The sequence below is a fragment of the Adelges cooleyi genome, unplaced genomic scaffold (assembly GCF_023614345.1).
Source record: "Adelges cooleyi isolate 19-005CV unplaced genomic scaffold, UGA_ACOO_1.1 ACOO_flye_CR_arks_rails_tigmint_CR_PRNA_23, whole genome shotgun sequence".
In the NCBI taxonomy this organism is placed as follows: domain Eukaryota; kingdom Metazoa; phylum Arthropoda; class Insecta; order Hemiptera; family Adelgidae; genus Adelges; species Adelges cooleyi.
The window spans coordinates 6,483,277-6,499,794 of NW_026095893.1; the positions used below are offsets into that span (position 1 = coordinate 6,483,277).

The window sequence follows — 16,518 nt, forward strand, 5'->3', positions numbered from 1 at the left end:
GTGCTTAAAGTGACTTAAATTAAAGGGACAGTGAGCACCAATTTTATAAAATAATGTCAGTAAAAGGGAGAGGAAAAGTAGTTGCAGAAGGGCGGCAAAAATGGGTTATCCTATAGGGGTAGCGTGGCACTGTATAGGTAATAGATGTCGTTTGAAAATCAAGAAAATGTACAAAATACATTAAACAAGCGGTACCTATATAGTTTGAAATGTTCTTAAGCGTTTTGTTTCTGCGCATTGTTCGACTAACTACATTCAATACGCCGGTTAAAAAACTTGTATTAGCGTTAAAATATAAAAACGGAAGAAATACTAGATTCGTTGAAAGTTTAACAGCACTTACTATGTGGTTATAGGGTCAGGCCACGTGCAGGACCATGCGAAAATCTCGGTCTGTTCCTTGTGTAGTTCTAGTGGCCCGGAGTTTAAGTACCGGTATTTTTACATGCAAATGCCGTACCGGTAGGTACAGACGTTATGTCTGCCGACCGTCTTCCGTCGCATCTGTCCGAGGGGTTTCGTTAAGTAGGATTATGTCGAAGAACCCTTTACACGGCGTAATAGTCCATAATCCTACACGGGTCGCCGCCAGCAGCATTTGTTATAAACACTCTCCCGCTGCCGTAAACAACGATTTCCACTTCATTGGTCATTATCATTAACCATTATTATTGTTATTACTATTATTATTGTTATCTTGCCGTGAACTCCACCGCGAAGCCTCCCTGTACAAACTTTCCACCTTTCTATTATTATATTTTTCCTATACCTACAGACATACGCAAAGACGGTGGCGACGACAACGACCGGTTTATGGCAAAACCGAGGGGTCCTTAACAATGATATTATTATCGATCGACATTGTCTGTATTTATCTGAAAAAAAAAACACAAGCGTGGCAAAGTACAAATCGTTTTTTTATCGATTCTCGTCTACACATTCTTACTATTATTTTTTTTTTTCATTAAAATGTTAATAAACGCATATTCTTTTACCAATAAAAGCAATAATTAATGTTCGATGTTTACACCCCATTTACCGTAATTACCGCAGTCGAGGGGAGAAGCGTTTAAAAATTAGTATTCAACGTTAAAGTCGGCACCCTTAAAAAAAAAAATCATTGTAAAACAAATACCTTCTCAGCTCCGCACCGAAGCTAAAACATTACAACGTCGGTGCATCGAATGCGACACGTTTTAAGAAATGTACCGTCGTTAAGATAAATAAGAATAGGCATTATTATAGTATTATTTTATAGACTGTTAATGTAAGTGGTTACCGCCATTGGTCATTATTAGACATTTTATAAGAAAATAAAAAAAGTATTCTTTTCGCCTCTCTGGAAAAAATTACAATTAACATATTGTATACTTGATTCTTGAAGCGCGATGATAACTATAAGACAATACAAGTAACCAAGTTTTCAAAAACTGTTGTGATCAAATATTATATTGGTCAAACATATACATTATATATATTTGAACTTCTCTTTTTTATTTTGATATTTTACAGTTTTAATAATTTGTTTAAACGTCGCTCTTAAGAACACATTAAAAATATAATTGTTTCCTCAAAGCTTATAGCTACGGTTTCCTGGAATATTTTTTTTTTTTAATCTCGCGACGGGAGTAAGACTGTATAATGTTTAATTATCATTTGACGAACATTTTTTCAAAATTGTTAAATGTCATTAATTCGGTTTTCAGGAAATTATGTGCCAATGATTCGGCAGCGATTTTTTCCCTTTGTTCTACTGTAAAATTATTTAAATAATTTTGATTTATTAAAATTTGATTTATAATTAGAGATAATAAGCTCTATTTATATAGTAGGTTGTCCTTCCAATAGACTGTCAAATGACACATCATTTTATTTTTATTCATATTAATATAACTATGTAATACGTATAACATTAACAAGTAATCAGCATTCGTCATTTTTATATTAATTAAATAGCATAAGAGTTTTAGATAGAAGTACCTATTATAAATTATGTACCTTCTCCCAATACACAAAAGTGTCTCAATAAATTTACTATTGACCAGGATTGACATGGCCATCAGGTCAGATGGTTTCATTCATTTTGTACAATAATATATTAAAAATAAATACAGAACTGAGTTGGTGAATAGTATAAATGTATAATAAGGAGAAGAAAAGGGCGCACGTGAATAATCTTTCGGATTATTACGAACACTATATAATATTTGATATAAATGTATGTACACTTGTTTGTGTCGAAAACGGTTTGGAATGCGAATCACGTTTTACTGTATGTAAATTAGAGGATAATTAATTCGCATTGAAATTTCAGTTTGCGTTTTAAACGTATATGTATGGCTGCAGACCGGGGCGAGAAATGGAAATGTTAAAATCAATCTGTGTTTTCAAATATACATCACAAGCGGTGTTCATCTAATTGGGCACGTATATTTTTGATTATAATGTATTACAATATACGTTATTACTATTATTATTGTTATGTGGTCTAAATTGGATTAGCCGTTTTTACGAGCCGACTATAACAGTGCAATAGAACACATTAGTGTCAAACAACTAAGGGGTGCGTGTGTGTTTTATGGAACGATTTTGAGCACATGATGCACGCTAATTGTCTGTTTTTACGATTTCCCCATTATAATTTTATATCGTCTCGGCCTACAATGCGCGGGCCGTGGCGGTCGCTGGAGATTCACGAGCCTCGGGGAAACATAATATACAATGTGCGTTAATAGAAAATCAAGTGCATGCCTACAAGCATATAATGTAAAGTGATTGCAGTAATTTCACATGTTTACGTACGGCAGATTGGTGGTTGGCACCGAAACAGAGTATTAACAGGAGTGTAATGTTAATAAATTTCGATTACTAAAATTAAAGTCAACTGATTTTTGTAAAAGCCATATAAATGTGTACAATGCACCTATTCTCCATGAGTATACCTACACTGTTCAAATTTATTTCTAAGGGAGAAGTTGCACTCATTCGTACGGTACGAGGCAAAGAAGAATTAGTTATTTATATAACCTATCTGCGCGTATATAAGAGTCTAAATTGGTAAATCGCATAAATAATAAATTGGACAAACGGCTTTTATTATTATTCTTATAAAAGCGCACGGCTTAAGGTTTCTTGTTAATAGTGAAAAATATTATAATACATACTATTATCTATTTAGTTGATAAAGTACGTCGACTTATGACTTTAGGAAGGGTGATGTATAAATATTTAAATTAAATAAATAAACAATTAATATAAAATAAATACACGTGAAGTATGAACTTACTATATACTTAGGTATATAGTAATACTTGGATATAACTTACCCAATTTATATAACACAAAATTCAAATCCTCAGCAATAATAATTAAATTTGTTATTTCATAGCAGATTTAAAAAAAATGTAGTATAGGTACACCAATAAATAACTTTAACTAATAAATTACTTTCCAAACAGCGGTGAACGTAGACTAAGTCCAAATACATAAATATATGTTTTGTTGTATTCTATGCAGGAAAAAATTAGTTGTATTAACTAAAAGTATCAATTTATTTAGAAATTCCAGCTATAAAATTAACGTGTCACTATATTATAACCATTATTTTATAGTTGGTCTAACTATTTTCCAACTCTTCATTGAGCAGTTATGTATGATTAGCTAAAATAGATTAACTCACTATTAACACGGTCTAGTGTAATAATAAATACCTATATGATCGTTGTTTGCCAGCCATCCGTCGCGTCGGTCGGTATATATTATTTTGCCGACGCATCATGGAAGGTAATATACATAATATTGTATTATGAACGTTTGTTTTTTTTCTTCGGAAAAGCGGTAACGACGACGGTTGTTCAAAAGTAAAAAATATCATCGTTTCAAAGATAATTTAGAGGAAAAAACAATATATTAGAGCTAGCCAAAGGAGGTCTTTTAAAAAACGTTTGCTGGTCCGGCGCGGTGCTAAAGTGGTGCTGATTGATCCTCATTGAATTTGTCATGCAATGATCGGCATGGAAGAACAAACGGTTCAACGCAGTATTTATATGCATTTACTCGTATACAGTGTGCGCCTCGGAGACGTGACTCCCGCTGTTTATACGGTAAATAATGCATCGCCCGATTAGCTGCACATATTGTACATGATGTATATATATACTAACGTGTGTGCTTGGATATACATTATATGTATATATGCGCGTAACTAAGCATTAAGGTGAGTCCCGAATAGGTATTATCATATTTTAAACGGACTTCGGCACATATTACGGTATGACTAGGCTATATTAGTGTAATATATTATGTTATTATATATAATATGTATAGGTATAGGTAATGTGTATCAGTGTATGTTATTTGTAAGCGAATAATCAGCGGCCATCAATAATGGGCGCTTATGGACGCGGTCTGTCGCGTCTGATGTTTTTGTGGTGTGTGTCTGTGTATTGCCGGTGGATTGTTCATGAGTAATTTGTATACCTACTACTAAAGTGTAAATGAAATAAAATACAAGAACGTATATTATTTAGGATTTCTGAAAACAAAATAGTAATATAACATAATATCGATCTGCGGCGACGCGATCTACAGTATTGAAATTGCACAGTTGAATACTTTAGATTATGTAGCCTAAGCTCGATATATCGTGTGCTACTGTAATGCAAATTACTGTTATGCAGTTGTATTGTCGATGTGACAGTATTTTCAACCTGTGTTCAACTAAAAATGGTTCAGATACGTTGGCTTATTCGAGCTAAAACATAAAACACATAATTATTACACGTATAAAATATTATTCTCTTTTGGTGTATAACATATTTTGTGTAATGTTTGAGAATTGTCTAACCACAAGAACTATTCTCTATGTTTTTAGGAAACAGAATGTGACGTGCTTAGCAATAGTCGTTGGCTAGGCTAGACTGAATCCATTGCCAATTTAGTTTATACATTTTTGATAATTTTACTAATTCGATACGGACGGTAAATTTTGCCCGATGACAAGAGAACATTAACTCACATGAGAGTGCTACTTATAAGCAGGGGCTTATAATTGCAAACTAACATTATCATTAAGTTCTTCCCCTCTATTGACCATGCAACCTAAGTTATAGAACGCAAAACTACTTTTGAATGATTAACACACCTAAGCGGCTAGCCTTCCCTCTCTCATAAAATGTGTCTATGCTTTTAATTAGTGAATTAATTAAAGCTATTTTTTTATATTGTAACAATGGGTTCAGAATAGTTTTGTACCTACTGTACTGGTTTATTCAAATTTAATTTGACTACTATTTCATATAGACCTACAGACTTACTTCAGTAATTCTTTTTCATCGTTCGTCGTTATTTTACGTTCTTGGAACGAGTGTGGTGTCATCATGTCAACTAGTCGTGTAATTGTAGACTTAGTATAAACAGCAATAAGTGTAATAGACATAAATAAGACGTTTAGTAAGCAGCAATGCTTGTAGGATTTTTAATTTCGAAAAATGTAAAAAAAATTGACTATCCCGATTATTGTAAAGTTATTACCTTTAATGCTCCAAGATCTCACCGACGTCCTTTGTTTACTTATGACCTACTGCTAATATAGTATTTATTTATTTTTCAGCGTAAACCGCATGCTAATATTGAGTACAACAGTATAACAAACATTATAATTTTGACTTTGATTCGAATTTGAGATTATACAATATTATGTTTTCTGCCTATGTTTCTTTATTATGTTGCTGAATACTATCTTGTTGTTGTGTTGAATTATGCATTTTATTTTAATCATCTTATGATTTGCTGAATTATTATACCCCGTAATATTCTTACGTGTGAATATTTCTTTAGTCTTTGTCCATTTGAGTCGTGAGCGAGAAATTTCGTAAATAAATAAATTAAACAAAATAGAAATTAAATTATTGCATTTATTCTCGTTGTCCGTATTATCCTATTTAAACTTAGTTATAAGGCATAAGCTATAGCGTTAATCTTATACGGTGCATCCAGCCTTAACGAATTGTAATGTAGAGAAATTCATCTGACTAATTTAAACTATAACGTCATACAGTATAAAAATAAGTTTGACTTTTGACAACGAGACGTTATCGTAGGCTGTTTCAACACTATGCACCCTTTTATTATTGTGTTAAGAGAGCGTCGCACCGGTGATTTTCAGTGGTAAAAACATGTTTAAGCAGACTGAAAATAACTTGCTTAATTTTGGTTTTAGAGTAAAAGCTCTCATTATAAAAATAAAAGAAAACAATATTCCGGAGGGCATCTTTTAATTTTATAATGGGTGCTTTTACTCTAAAACCAAAATTAATCGAGTTATTTTCAGTCTGCTTAAGCAAGTTGAGATGAAAAAACATTTTTAAATCGCCTTCAAGGACGCTGTCATAGTCCAAAAATAAATTAACTTCCAAAATAGAGTCCTAGTTATTGAACTAATATACAGTTTAACTTTTAAATTAGGATTTTGTAAAAAATTGCCTATACTTTACTCCTTAAAAATGGGCGGTGCGACGCCCTCTTAATAAAAAGTACCCGTGTCTTCACTCGTGTTCTACGGCGCACACGATAATTACTTTAATTACACAAATTCATGTATGTATCATACTCAAATGCCTGCTTTTCTGTGTGCAATTCGTGTTTATATTTAGCTAAAAAGATAGAAGTAAATACAATGCGAGAACCATGAGGGTGCGGTAGTGTTTCTGACGGGGGGGTCACGTTTCTCCCACTTACGGCCATGTCCCCCCAACGCAACGTTTCCGTGGTAGACACGCGGACGACCGACAGGTAAGCGGGACACCTATGTGGCGCGACTGGCAGGTAACGGCACGCACACACCGCACTTACCGTCGGGGCGGAGCGTATGGTTCTGGTGGAGGATCGTACGGGGCCCGCCCATCGGTACGCGGCACGCCGCCGGGAACGGCTTGTACCGGCGGCCGTTTATCAATGACGCGCTGCCGCCGGCCGTGTACCAGCCGCTGCACCACTGCACCGTGTGTCCGTGCGCACAGACACCAGTTTATCGATTATTTTCCGTGATGGCTTCATTCGGGTTTCTCGAGACGGATAATTTTAGCGCCAAAACCTTCTGAAAATAACCGTTTGGTCGGTCTTAAAACGACTAGTTTTTCTCCGTGAATAATTTACGCGCGTTTTCGATCCGCAGTGATTTTATAACACATATTATTGTTATGGCGGTGTAGTATAGTGACGCGTTTTATCGCGGGTGTTCAAGTGTGTATCTGCGATTTAAAAAAACAAGGATTATAGCGATAGCCGTAAAAAAAACATGCACGTCGAGTTGGACGGTGGTGGTCCATCACCGTGGGCCGCCGCCGCCACAGTGCTTGGGCACCACCACCATCATCACCACCACCCGGGATACCACAGTGGTGGTGGTGGTGGACAGGATCATCACCATCACCACCCCGCAGCGGCGGCGGCTGCCGTGGCCGCTGCAGCCGTGGCTAACGGGTTTCACCCTCATTCCGCCCACACCCCAATGGACCTGCACGTACCTCAGCCTTTTCCTTACTACAGGTGAGTTCTTGGCACAGTCGTTAGCTCTTATACAGTTACATAGGTACCTAATATAGTCGTTTTTCTATAATTCCATTAAACATCAATATATTTTTTATTTTTGGGTTTACATCAAAATATTCGAATTTTTGTTCTACACAACTGTTCATGTATTTTATGAAGATGGCTGTTTGTCTTTAACTTCCTACCGAATATTACAGGTCGAATGTCGATCATAGTACAAGAGTATATCATGCGTTTATTTTTAAATTGTACAACAATATATTTTTGAAAATTCATGACGCCTTAAATCATTGAAAATCCTCTTACAGTAAAACTAAATATCTGGCTTTCTATATAGGTGTTGGTCACGTAACTCAATTTCCCAAAAATTATCTATGCAGTGTGCTATTGAGTAGCGATACAGTATATTTTTATTGTCGTACAACTATAGTATATACCTACTTCATTAAATATTCTCAACTGCTAGAAAATAGCAGACTATGCCCATTAACCGTTCGAAAAACTGTGCTTGGTATTATTATAACTTGATCAGATGTATAACGAAGAAATTAATAGCGATATAATGGCAGCTTCGTTTGTGATCACGATCTATAATTATAAAATTGCAGTCTCCTTTTATTGTCATTCGCCTATGCTACTAGGTAAATATTGCTTTCACTTCGTCAGAGACCAACGACTTTTTACCAACTTTTACTATTTCTCATAAATATTACCATCGTATCGGCTGTATATATTAGTAATTAAGAGGTTTTTTTTTTTAAACGGATCGCTATTTGTCACTATCACGTATATATTTCTGCGCCCTAATGCCTGTAGTGAAATAATAACCGTGTCCGAGGAAATACCGTAACTTCCAATAACTTTTCGTAACGTGATACGAATGCGGTATTATTCGTTTTATAAGCTCATAAAATTTCAACGGCTCTATTTGGGAAAATTCACTTTTCCATTGTTGGCATGTTTGAATCTTTTCTATGTTTACAAACAAACGTCTGGGGAAATGCCAGTGTTATTTTGTGGGTCAATCCAGATATTCATCTGCTCCAACACAATACCGGTTAAGTCGATGTTACCGAGTCCCGCGGGAACACGTTTATCCTTCGTCGTCACCCGACAGGCACATTCAAAGCAACAAGTGGCCTGCGATTAACCGACGTAAAAGAATCAATAGCACATTGGCGATAAACTATATTAAGTATAATAATGATAATAATAATAAATTAATTGGGCTTTAAGGTTTTAATTGTACGCATAATCACGATTATACTCAATGTGTTATTAATAAAAAAAAAAAGGTATTATTTTTCTGAATGTCGGTAATAAATAAACTGTTCAAGTAAAAAACAATAAAAGATTGTCAACTGCTAGTCATGTCATACCGACAACGCTGCGTGTGTGGGAAGAGTACATATAGGTATTGCGATGAAAAAAATATGATTTATATATTATATGTTATTACTTGATACAAGAAAAAAACCATTGAAAATTTAAAACGTACCGAATAACGACGATTTTTTTTTATAATTCATTTTTTTATCTGTTAACATCACATTACAGTTGTCGCGCACATTACAGTCGTTCATAGATAATATAGTAGGTAGGTATACAAAACAACATTTACATTTAAACTATTAAACTTGTTATTATAATTTTCGTAGTTAAAATTCTCATTGCACAAATCTGACAACAACAGTCGTGTTGGTCGAAAAACGTTAAACACATTTTTTAAACAACAGACAGTTATATTATATAACAGTGCATTTGTAATTGTCGAGCCATCATATTTCCCAATAAAGGCTAATAATAAAATAAAATAAAAATATAACAGTGTTAGTAAAACACACAAATTATTCATTTGGCGTTTTGAAAGTAGTTTTTAATATTTACAATATTCAAAAGCAATATACTATTGAAACATTTGTGTTATTGATATGAGATAACCTGGCAACAACGTGATGAAACCATATTTTACAAAAAAAAAAGTGTTTTGTAAAACTATTATATAATTTTTTAATGTAAAATATTAGCAAAATATATCATCGAGCTGTGTGTATGTGAATTTTAATAATTACTTTCATGATCTTTTAGTATAAAAATCTATTTGAACGTAAAATAATTTTTACATTTTACGGTTCGCGGAAATTAACATCAACGTCCTTTTGGTCCATGCAGTCATGCATATTTTCTATATTTCGATATATTATCTAAAAAAAATTAAGCCACTGTTTCGGTGATTAGATATTTTATGCCTACTGATTGTGAGAAACAATGTGGTATTATAAAAAATGTATATTATATTTAAATTTTAATCTAAACAATCAACTAGCATGAAAATCAAAATGGTGACATAATACATTATTGTACAGTGTTGTTTTTATAGGAGTCGGGAAATGCGTGTGACTGCGTAGCGTTTGGTTTATTTGGTAATGAATTACACGCTTTTCTCATAGGGATATTATTATTACAGTTTATTTACATTGTCGTGTCAGTCTGTACTCTAATGCATTGTAACTAAGATGAAAATATACCTAATATTGCAACTGAATTCTTAGATTCCGTCGCAGTTACTGTTGAATAAATACCGAGAATAGAACATTAGTACCTACTTATACCGATAGTGAGAGGTGTAATAATAAGAAAAAAATAATTATTTTAATTATTTTTTAAATTTACTTTTAAAAAAAACCTTCATTAACAAAATATAATTTGTAAAACAATAATAAAATAATAAATTATAATTAAACTGACAATAATAACTGTAGTGACGGTTTAGAGCAAAACATTCGATAAATATTAATATATTTAAAAATATTGTTCAAGAATAATTACTATTAATAATACAAAAATGATTATCAACACAATTTTTAATTTTTAAGTAAACCAACTTAATTAATAAAAAATATTGTGAGTATATTTAGAATCATTGAAGTACTATAGCTATAACAAATATATTTTTAACGTTTATTTTCTATACAATAATATATGTATAATTATAATTTATTTACGTTGAATATGGGATTTGTTGTCTTTCAATATTTCACTTCAATGACATGGATATCCCTAGCCATTGGTAAAAACTGGTTTTATATTGTAATTTTATTGCTGCATAATATTTAGTCTAATCGCTATCAAAATTACCTATACATGAATGTTAAAATGTTAATAGTATAAACTATTCCTACTCAGCACTCTGATGTTTTTTTTATAAAAACAAGATAGTGTGTGTGGCCGTTAGTCGTATTTAAACATTTGTTACAATGGATTTCGATAGTAAGTAGACTTTAAGTAGGTACATTCATCGAGGACTCGAAAGGCTGTAGGTACTTCATTTTGCAATTATATGTTTTAAGAGCTGTTAGCAGTTAATAGAAAAATTAAAAGATTTAAAAAAAATTAATTTCGATCGTTTTATCTCCTACGAATCGATTTCTATGATCCGACGATCGTTTGGTTTGTTAAATCCTAGTTTTTTCGAGATCTATCTAAGATTAGAGATACATTTAATCATGGGAGGGGCCCATCTTACACTTGACGAATTCGATCGAGCAATTTGCCAAATTACTATAGACAGACACAGAACTCTAAATGGTAGAGAACGAACAAGGCATAATTATAATACATTAAAACACCAACGCCAATGCAGTTAATTAACTGGTCTGCATGTATTTTGATTATAACACATCACGGGAAACCAGTTTTTTGCCAACTATTATTTATAGTATTATTCGATACTCGATGTATATTATAACAAATGGAACTTACCTACTAAACATAGACATAGTATGCAGTACACCTACATAATATTATTATAACCAGTCGCGTTACTCTTTTTAATATATTTTTTTATATACCGTGAAAACGACTCGAGTGGAAAATGGTAAAAAAAATATACTTTAATAGTAATAATTGTTATTCTTTTTTTTTTTATTTACTACAACATCATCTAAAAGATAATATACGTATATAATACACACCATACAGCTTGTACAGGTATATTATTGAGAACCTCCTACTCGATAATAGGGTCCGATACGATATAGTATATACATTATTTTTCATTATACCAAACCGATGATGTGGGAGCCAAGGAGTAGCCTATATAGTATTACCAAGATCAGTACCTATCAAAATTATTGGGTTGCGGTAGATTTTATGTCTTTGACGACCTTCGAAGGGATAGGTACTGAAAAGTGTTTCGAATTGGATCTCTTGTATTTTTTTTTTATATTTTAAACATAGGTATATGTGACTTCAGTATGATTAGGTTTAGGGTTATATATAAAATATATCTATATAATATCGTATAGCAGTGATACTTTTAACGCATTACGCCAAATTAAAATTTAGGACGGTAGGTGAAGTGTTCAATACTCAATGGGCACAGATAAAAATAACTCTACACTCCCCCCTCTTCCCGTCCTAAATTTTAAACTTAACGTTAAAACTATTTATTCAAAACTGGTTAACGTCTAGTCAACATTTTCAGCAAATTATTCTTAATTTAAAAAAGTAATTAAACAATGTTACCATTTAAGTTTAAAAAGTTAATAAAGCTCTAGAAAATACAAGTATAACATAAACAAAAATAAACTAGCGTAGGGCGCTGGGCGTTAAAAGATATACGAGTATGTTATATGTATATATATATATAGAACACATTTTATGTATAGGTATAAGGTGTCTTATCAAAAAGAAGACTGAAAGTGCATACCATTATATTATGATTACTTTTCTTCTATTCTGATCTCATCTCAATGACCGCCGACGATCATCAGTAAACACGAGAGAAACCTGTTGATAATTCGTTATTGTGAGATAATTGATAGGCATGACCGTTTTACGTTTAGTATGATTAAAAATTATCCTAAAGTCATCGTTCACATAACATATATTTTGTACCAAGCGTATTGATTAGTTTAAAACCGTTGAAATCTCGGTCAACGCTTGTATACTTAAAAAAATACACAATCGTACAAGAAAATATAAATATAGAAAAGTCTGGGACACTGTTAGTGTAATAATTATTGTGTGAAGTAAGTCCAACCCTCCACAATAAAAATAGGTACACGCAGAGTTGAATGACCAACAGCAGCTGTCAATATTTTCAATTAAACTGAGTTTTTAATTGCACATATTTTACGGTAACTGCTTAAAAAAACGATTAACTTATAATATGAATCTTTTTGGTTCTTGTCACTTGAACAGCGCAGCGCAGTTTGGATGCCTTGCTACTTACTAGCGATTTCCTCTAGATAAAATAATTTGAAAATATATTAGTAACAACCAACGTTGAATCTATCACAGTTATAAATTTTGAACGTTTATTAATCGTATAGTTATATATTAATTTAGTCTATTAATGGGCGAAGGAAATTTTTTTTACCCATGTTGCTGCTACCGCCGTCGTAATACACACGAAGGTAGCCGGAGATTGACAAGCTTTGGCCGTTGACAGGCGGTCGCTCCACATTCCAGCATATTTAAGTGTTCTTTGTTCCTTTACACGAACCTGCATCAGACCACTCTCATTCACAAACGGAAACGACTGGGGGAGAATATAAGAATGAAAAGATAAAAAGCTAAAAAATAAAAATAAATAATAGCGTAGAAACATATACATACCTATCTACATTTTGCCAATACCAATAATTGACTGCATTATAATATAGTCGGAACCTGAGGACAACTGCCCCTCCGTTTCATTGTTCTCAATGGTAGTAAAACCAATTCAATAAACACTGACAGGTTTTGTTTTCAATAATAATATAACGTTGGATTGAGTAAAGATAATACGGAACGTTCTTCGCTACCGCACCGTAAGCAGGGTCATCGTAGACGTAACCGCCAGCATGCGAAACCGGTCTATATATCTGAGTATGTATAGGTATACTCATACTACATATGTACACATCTATATAAACATATAGATTATAGTATCTATATGGACTCTGGCTGAGATTGTTTTGTATTCACATCAGCCGAATTGGCGCCAAAATGATATCTTATACTCCTAAATGAGAATTTAAAAATAATAACCGAGAAGTCAATTATACATTTATAATTATGTGCAGATCTAAAAACCATAAATAATAGGGGGTGATTTGAGTAAGGCTAGTAAACAAATTGTTTGTTTAAAAAAAACTACCTAACCCATAAAGGCTATGTCTAAATACAAAATGGCATAATAGTAGGTACATTAATACAATGTTGATGTCTAATGTTTAAATGTTATGAATGGCACTATATGGCATAATATTATGGTATAGTATTTAAGTAACGCTATCATATTATTCGATTGCAGCGTTTATATAAAATTAACGTCAAAATTCTGGTACTTTCATAATTAGTTTCATGGGGTATTTTTAACAAAATGTATGTTTCTTTTTAATATAATTATAATTATAAAAAAAAAATAACTTGTATTATGTACACTTATATAAGTGATAATTGAGTATAATTTGCTTAAAATCAGAAACCTAGATAAAAAAAAAAGTTATGACATACAACAATGCAAGATGACAGAGGGTCACGGTCGAAATGGGGAACATTAAATACAAAATAGATGACTATCTCATTTTAGTAACAAGCATTTTAGGTAGGTAATGTTTAAAATATATAATAACTGTTTTAAAAACTAAAATTATTACATATAAATATTCATTGTGCTTTTTATTAGAATTTGATAGCTGAAATGGATATTGAAGTAGCAGCAACGTTGCCAATAAATGAGGCGAAAACGTTAACACTAAATTGATGTAACGATTGACCAAAATAGGCCTAGACCCGTTTTTTACTAAAACCGTAGAATTCATTTTCACGTGTTTCCAATTGTTTTGTGTTTTGACTTAAACCGATTAGGTTAATATGTTTGTATTTGAAATAGTGACGTAATTCGATATGATTTTTTATTCGAAATCAAGAAGGCCAAATATCACTGATATACCTACTTAGTAGTGGCTGGCCGCTGGCGTAGCGGCACCGTGCCAGTGGGTTGATATTATTATGCACATTTACCACATTTTGTGTATTAATCGCGTAAAAATTTACATATCCCAAGTTAGTTGTTTGATACGTTCATTATTACATAGCTCGTGTTGACATATTCATTGTTGACTAGATATAATCGGTAGAACAGAGTAAAAAAAAAAAAACTATATTATAATCGGTTGGAAAAAAACTACAACCGCAGGGGTATTCGTCCCCTTTTGTTTTTATCTGATGGTCAACCGTGACTGGTAGATTGTAATAACAACGGTGATATTATTATTATTACCGTCGGTTATTGCCATGGCGATAGTTTTTTCCCATCTTTTAGTAGACTACAACGTGTACGCCGAAAATTTATATCATGCCCGGACACCTGTTGAGAATTAAGTGCCACGCTTTTTTGTCTCACTGAACTTCACGTTTCAAGTGTTTATGGTAAACACCGGGTCGGTTATTATTATTATTATTATGGACTGGCCGTCGCGGGTTGATATCAAGTGACAAAATAATTTTCATAAAATGCATATAAAAGAAAAAAAAGGCCAAACACATCATAATATAATCATTGTATCTGATTTAACGAAGAATAATGTTTTTTTCTTTTTCTGTTACATTATATATATATATATATATGTGCTGATTTCATAAAGGAGGGTGTTTTACCGTAAAATTAAACGTGCTGACATATTAAGGATGACCTTGTTTTAAGAACATTACACAATTCATTATTACTATATTGAGGTGTTTGTTAATTGGAATTATATAAATAATAAAATCAAGCTTAAAATTGAATAAATCTTTTTGGTAAAAATCGAGAAAACCTATAGTTTAAGTTCTCTTCTTTTTAACGGTATCAATTTTATTTTTTTCGTTTGACAAACTGGCCAAGTGTTAAGCAATACAAATAAAAGAGCATTGTTGCTCATGAAAGTGGAAGTGAAGTGAGGTTATGAACTAAAGAAATAGCCGACTTGGCCAGAATGTAGATACCTATCACTACTTTGATAGGATGACTTTTTTGGGATGGGGTCTAGCCCTTTTTCACTGTTAGGATTTTTGTTGGATATGTTATATTTACATTTTATTAAATGCTCTTATTGAAGAAAAAAGCATAGGAAGCTAATATTAATTTCCCCTTGTATGATATGTACATATATATTATTATATAATACATTAAACATGTCACACATCTTGTGCGATATTTATAATTATTGTACCTTTTGTGTAAAACGCAAAAAGTAAAAACTATGAAGACGTCTGATCTAGTTTTGTGTGTTTCACGTTCAATATAATAATATATCTTACACATGACCAAGGGATTTTCTAAATGTCTATTAGTACGGCGACGCACGGCCTTGTTTTATTAATCCAAAGCAATTTCGGGTGTCAAAAAATGAAAAAAAAGAAAAGAACGAGAGCAGGCAGCAAGAGAGTGTGTGAGAGAGTGAAAACTAAAGTGCGAAGAGACTTCGGGGGGATTATTATTAGATGTCGTAAATTATACCCAGAACGGTGCAAAGGGAGGACAATGTGGCGGCGGCGGCGGGAGAGTGATTGTCAGAAGTCAACTGGAACACGCCGGGCACGAGGGGCGAAACACTGGGCCAGGGATAGGGATATAAGAATAGGAGAGATGGCGGTGGTGACTCTCTATACTCTAATAAACCCGACACGAATTCCACACAAATCATCCGACGACGCAGCTTTTGCCCGGGTATTACAGCAAAAAGCTTTTTAAATATATATATATACAGATATATATATATATATATATATATACATACATTGACGGGTATTTATATATTATATTACATTGCATGTGTGGTGATATGACCGCGTGTATAGAACCATTGTTACCCGGCATACATATAAGTACAATTATTAAATTATTAGGGAGTTAGAGAGACAGAAACAGACAACCCTTGCAAGAAGTATTTATATATATATATAATATGGTCGACAATCTTTGATTTATTAGGG

General features: G+C 32.9%; 1 protein-coding gene across 1 annotated transcript in view; it reads left to right on the plus strand.

Moving 5' to 3' along the window:
- The first annotated feature begins 6,982 nt into the window (after positions 1–6,982).
- Positions 6,983–16,518, plus strand: part of LOC126836232 (protein trachealess) — a 120,946-nt gene continuing 111,410 nt past the window's right edge. The window contains exon 1 of the mRNA XM_050569457.1: positions 6,983–7,548. Coding sequence (XP_050425414.1) covers positions 7,298–7,548 — 251 coding nt within the window. The 5' untranslated portion in view covers positions 6,983–7,297. The remainder of the gene's footprint in view (positions 7,549–16,518) is intronic.